We start from the raw sequence: 4,454 nt of genomic DNA, 5'->3' as shown, positions 1-4,454 counted from the left end.
TTCAAGCCTAGATTTACTATTGTTATATTTGACAAATCTGCCAAACCCTTTGGGTCTTGAAGGCTGCGAACAACACAAACAGCTGTAATATTATACGCCTCTGAGCAAAGGTCTAAGTTTTTCATGAGGGCTCTGAACCAATCGCCATGAGGAGGGCAGGTTCTGCTGGTCGGGGCGGAGTTTTCTAGACTATTTAAAGTGCGGCGGTGCAAAGTGTTAGAGAATCCAGTGTACCTTGGAGAACACGTAAGGGGGAGGCGAACGCGTTTTGTTTTGGAGACCTTGCGGGATACACACAGCGCAAGCACCGATGGAGAGAAAGGACCATTAGCCATAGTCCTGGGGAAATACGCAGGTACGCGTCCGTTCGAGGTGTTGTGTTGTGAATTTATTAACAAGAGCTTCGTGAGCAGCTCAACATTGACTCGCCCTTTGCCTCTTTGTGCCGCGCTCTGCGAGACTGGCTTGTTTACGCGCCCAGGTGCGCGTGGTTTATTGTGTTGTGAGGTGATTTACTATGGCTGTGTACCTAGACAGCATTTTTGGGCGCGTCAGAATAATTCCAGTCCGCCTCTCTAGCATGACACTCATATAAGCCTTTTGTATTTCAGAAGCAGTATTCCATGTCTCTTCTCTGCCCTGTTATTGATGGGAAACCAACTGGACCGGATCACCCACCTAAACTACAGCGAGCTACCCACCGGGGATCCATCGGGCATCGAGAAGGACGAATTGCGTGTTGGCGTGGCGTATTTCTTTTCCGATGAAGAGGAAGAGATGGACGATCGATCGCAGTCAGACAGCTTTAAAGACAACAACAGCCCGAGCAAAGACGGTCCGATTGCGCTCAACGAGATCGAGTACTCGGCGTTCTGCTGCCAGGAATGTATATACTCCAAACTGCGAGAGAACGAGGACCTGAATGTTTATTCGGTGAAAACTTTATTGACCATGTGCAAACCTGGGGATCTACTGGAGTTAGTGGCCAACTCACAACCCCCGCACTGGGCGATCTTTGAAGGGGAGGACCAGGTTATTCACCTCTACAAGGGGGAGATCCGCAAGGACAGCTTGTTTGAGATCATCTGCGGTCGGCAGGGCAGGATAGTGAACAATAGGTATCGCTACCGACCGCTGCCAGCTGATTTGGTGATGCAGAACGCGAGCGGGCACGTGGGGCTCAGCAGCGGCGAGATTTGCTGGACGAACTCGGAAAGTTTCGCAGCCTGGTGCCGTTTCGGCAAGCGGGAATTTAAAGCGGGCGGGGAGGCGCACTCGGTCGAGCAGCGCTACTTTCTGAAGGTGCACCTGTCCGAGAGCACCGCGCACACGCTCATGTTCCGCAGCCTGGAGGAGATGATACGCGAGAGACGGCGCGTGGACGCCAGTGGCATTCTCAAGGAGCTGTCGCTGGTGACCGGCAAGGAATGAGCGCTTGGGACTTTCTGCATGCCTTGAGCAAGGGCTGCTTACCTTTATTTCAGGACTTTGGGAGGGTTGTGCGTATTTGTGTGAACATGTTTTGGCAAAGACAACGCCCCGTTTGGTTGTGCTGTTAGAACCGATGGCCCCACTAAAGTCACCCTGTACCTTTAAAAAGGAAAAAGATCAAACATGAGGTGAGCCCTCGTCACAGATCGCCCATGAACCGATACAGCCCCCTCAAATTCTCACCCGAGCCCTGCTGCGGCAGATGGTGACCACGATGCGTTCATATGTCTGTGGCAAGCCGGTTTGACATTTATTCCTTAACACTAACTAGCATTTGTTTTTGTTACTTATACTCCTTATTTATCAGGTATCTGTTCAAACAGTTTCTAGTATCTATTCCAGCTTGACTAGATACTAGCGTGTATCCCAGTTGTTACAAGTGACATTTTAATCACACTAGTAAGACTTCTGTTTGAACCATAAAGAAGCCATTCTGACTAGGCTAGTCATTACATATAGGCCTAAGTGAAAAATCAAATGTTACTAGTGAGATGAAGAATGTTACTTGTAACAGTTGAGATCAATATCAATAGCTCCTAGTACCTAATGAAATGGTTACTAGTCAAGCTGGAGTTGAATAGTTCATATCTGAACCACAGATCCTAAATGTGTACCCTTGGATATGTGCTTGTCATTATTAAAATTGTTTCAGTTGAATGAATAATTAGGGTATAGTGAAATAAATAAAGACACAAGTCGCTATTGGACTACTCTATGTAAAAGAAGTACTGGTAAAGTTAACGGAATAAAGGTAAAACAGCTTGCCACGTGTCTCCTATTTGACTGAACTCCAGAGCTTTAATATTAAACGTGGAGCTCCTATTGCGCATCTGTCCAGCTGCATTAGTTCCTCTAAACCCCTACAGGCGACAACACACGAGCCTTTGTTTTCATTCTGTTATTAACAAACGCAGCGAACATTCTTCTGTTTTTGGAGTCCATATTTTTGTATTTCAGTTAGTACGTTAAAAAAAACTGTTTTTATTTAAATAAACGTAGATTGCCCTATGAAAATTGCTTTGGTCTCTAGCTCTTTTTCATACTGTTTTGCCTGCATACAAATGCCATAAGCGAGCACGTGCTGGCTGAGGTAGCCTCACGCGAGTGACTAACCGATGCATTATAATTCACACATCAACCTTCTGTAGTGTTCACAGTATCGATAATTCCTTCATTTGATTCTTGATGGATTTATTTCCCGCCAGCAGGGCAGTCGTTTGTTATCATTGGTGCATTAGTATGCCTTATGGGCAGCTGTTGATGCATGGAGACACTGTCCTTTTGTTCCTGGCTTGTTATGGTCGATGATCATCATCAGCATGTTTCTAACCTTGACTCATAGGAGACACTTTTTATTCTATATTCCGTCTCTTACTTTAATTATACATATCAAGTTTATGACTGCTCTGCTTGTGGCCCAGAAGCCATACATCCAAATTAACTGCAGTCTCCAGTTTTGGCTGCAAGGTTTGCATTAAGTAATGGGAGAGCTGTGTATATGTGTGTGTCTGTGCACATAGCCACTCTCTAGCACCAGTAAATATGGTCATGCTCTGTTTGTTTTCCTATTAGAGGCTGTAGGCTGCAGCTGGGATCATTTATGCTTTATGTTCAGTGGGGCTTGATTGGCCCGCAGGTCTGTGTGGCTGGACCCTTTACAGAGCTTGTGCTGGCCAACACTAACAAGTCATTCTGAAAATCAGTTTGTATAATGCAAGGCCGAAGTCCATTTTTAGAAGGTTTACCTTTGTGCTGCAGGTAATGCGTTTGTCAAGCACAAATGCGTTCATAATCGTTCCTGTTAATAATCTAGTAGAATATTTACTAGATTAGGCTAGTTCCTGTAGTGTGTGTTCATCATATTCATTTCACATACACTCTTTACTGCTTATTCTTTGTGTGACTATTCCAGGCCAGGCTGTTAATCATGAGTCTACATCATGCACAACATGTTGTGTCAGGTGTGTCAGTTTGAGCCGTTAATATGGAAAGCGGGGCGATTGTGTGAATGAAAACAAGTGGGACAGGTTTCTAACGGTTGGGAAAGATGTCAGTTGAGTTCATCATAGATGTTACAGACTTGGGCGAATTCACTAAATGACTACAGCAAATTTTACATCCACAACCCAGTTTAACTAGATGATTAATGTGATGAAATAGTTTTGCATTCAGTGAATTGTTAAATGAATTATCACTCTTTTTAGTGCAAATTAACTCAATTTTCACAGAAAAGAGGCACATTGTTATTTGTCTGGCACAATAAATAATGCGCTTTTACTGCCCATGGAAAACAGGCATTAATAATGTTATTAAAAAACAGATTTATATACATTTTCTTATTCATTATGGCATAAGTTATTCATTAAATTACATTATAATTTGACATTTTGAAAAAACATTATAATCAGGCTTTTATATACAGTAATCAAGCCCATTCACATTGGTCAAAAAATGCTGTATGATTACAGTAAAGTATGTCAGATCTTGGTATTCTGAGCCATTTTCCACCACATAAAAACTTAGTACTGACCTGCAAGCCTTGTTAGTATGTACTGACACTGAACTGACAAGTACGGTTGAGAAACACCAGACATTAACACTCACACACTCATTTTCTTTGGCTCAGAACACGTCATCACCATTGTCTCTCCAGTCTTGTCTCCACCACATTGTTGTTCACCAATCCCAGCAGCCCCAGTAACCCACTTTTTCAGGAGACGGTTTGTGGGATCCCCTTTCTTGACATTACCCCACCCCCGCCTCATTTTCCCGTTCTCTGAGCCTGACAATCTGTCACCTGTACCGATCGCTTTTTTCTGATGCTGGAAATTTAGGATAGTGGGGCAGCGGGCTATATGTGGAGAATGAGGACAGGAGTGAAGGAGAGATGGGCTGAGGGAGTAGATGTTGCCAACATGAGCTGAACAGAATATCTTTAGCCTGAAACAAAGTCTGCCTCTCAG

At 44.0% G+C, this 4,454-nt stretch overlaps 1 protein-coding gene across 1 annotated transcript; it reads left to right on the top strand.

Annotated features, from left to right (window-relative positions):
- Window positions 1–214: 214 nt before the first annotated feature.
- On the top strand, window positions 215–2,216 carry LOC107726628 (protein FAM84A-like). The gene is made up of 2 exons (XM_016536283.1): window positions 215–355; window positions 612–2,216. Exon 2 carries the CDS (start codon window positions 649–651, stop codon window positions 1,429–1,431), a length of 783 nt encoding a protein of 260 aa, XP_016391769.1. The 5' UTR covers window positions 215–355; window positions 612–648; the 3' UTR covers window positions 1,432–2,216.
- Window positions 2,217–4,454: the final 2,238 nt, after the last annotated feature.

This window comes from Sinocyclocheilus rhinocerous, unplaced genomic scaffold, assembly GCF_001515625.1.
Source record: "Sinocyclocheilus rhinocerous isolate Xijiao unplaced genomic scaffold, SAMN03320098_v1.1 scaffold1538, whole genome shotgun sequence".
NCBI lineage: Eukaryota > Metazoa > Chordata > Actinopteri > Cypriniformes > Cyprinidae > Sinocyclocheilus > Sinocyclocheilus rhinocerous.
The sequence above is the reverse complement of the archived record's forward strand: the minus strand, read 5'-3'. Positions and strand labels throughout refer to the sequence as shown.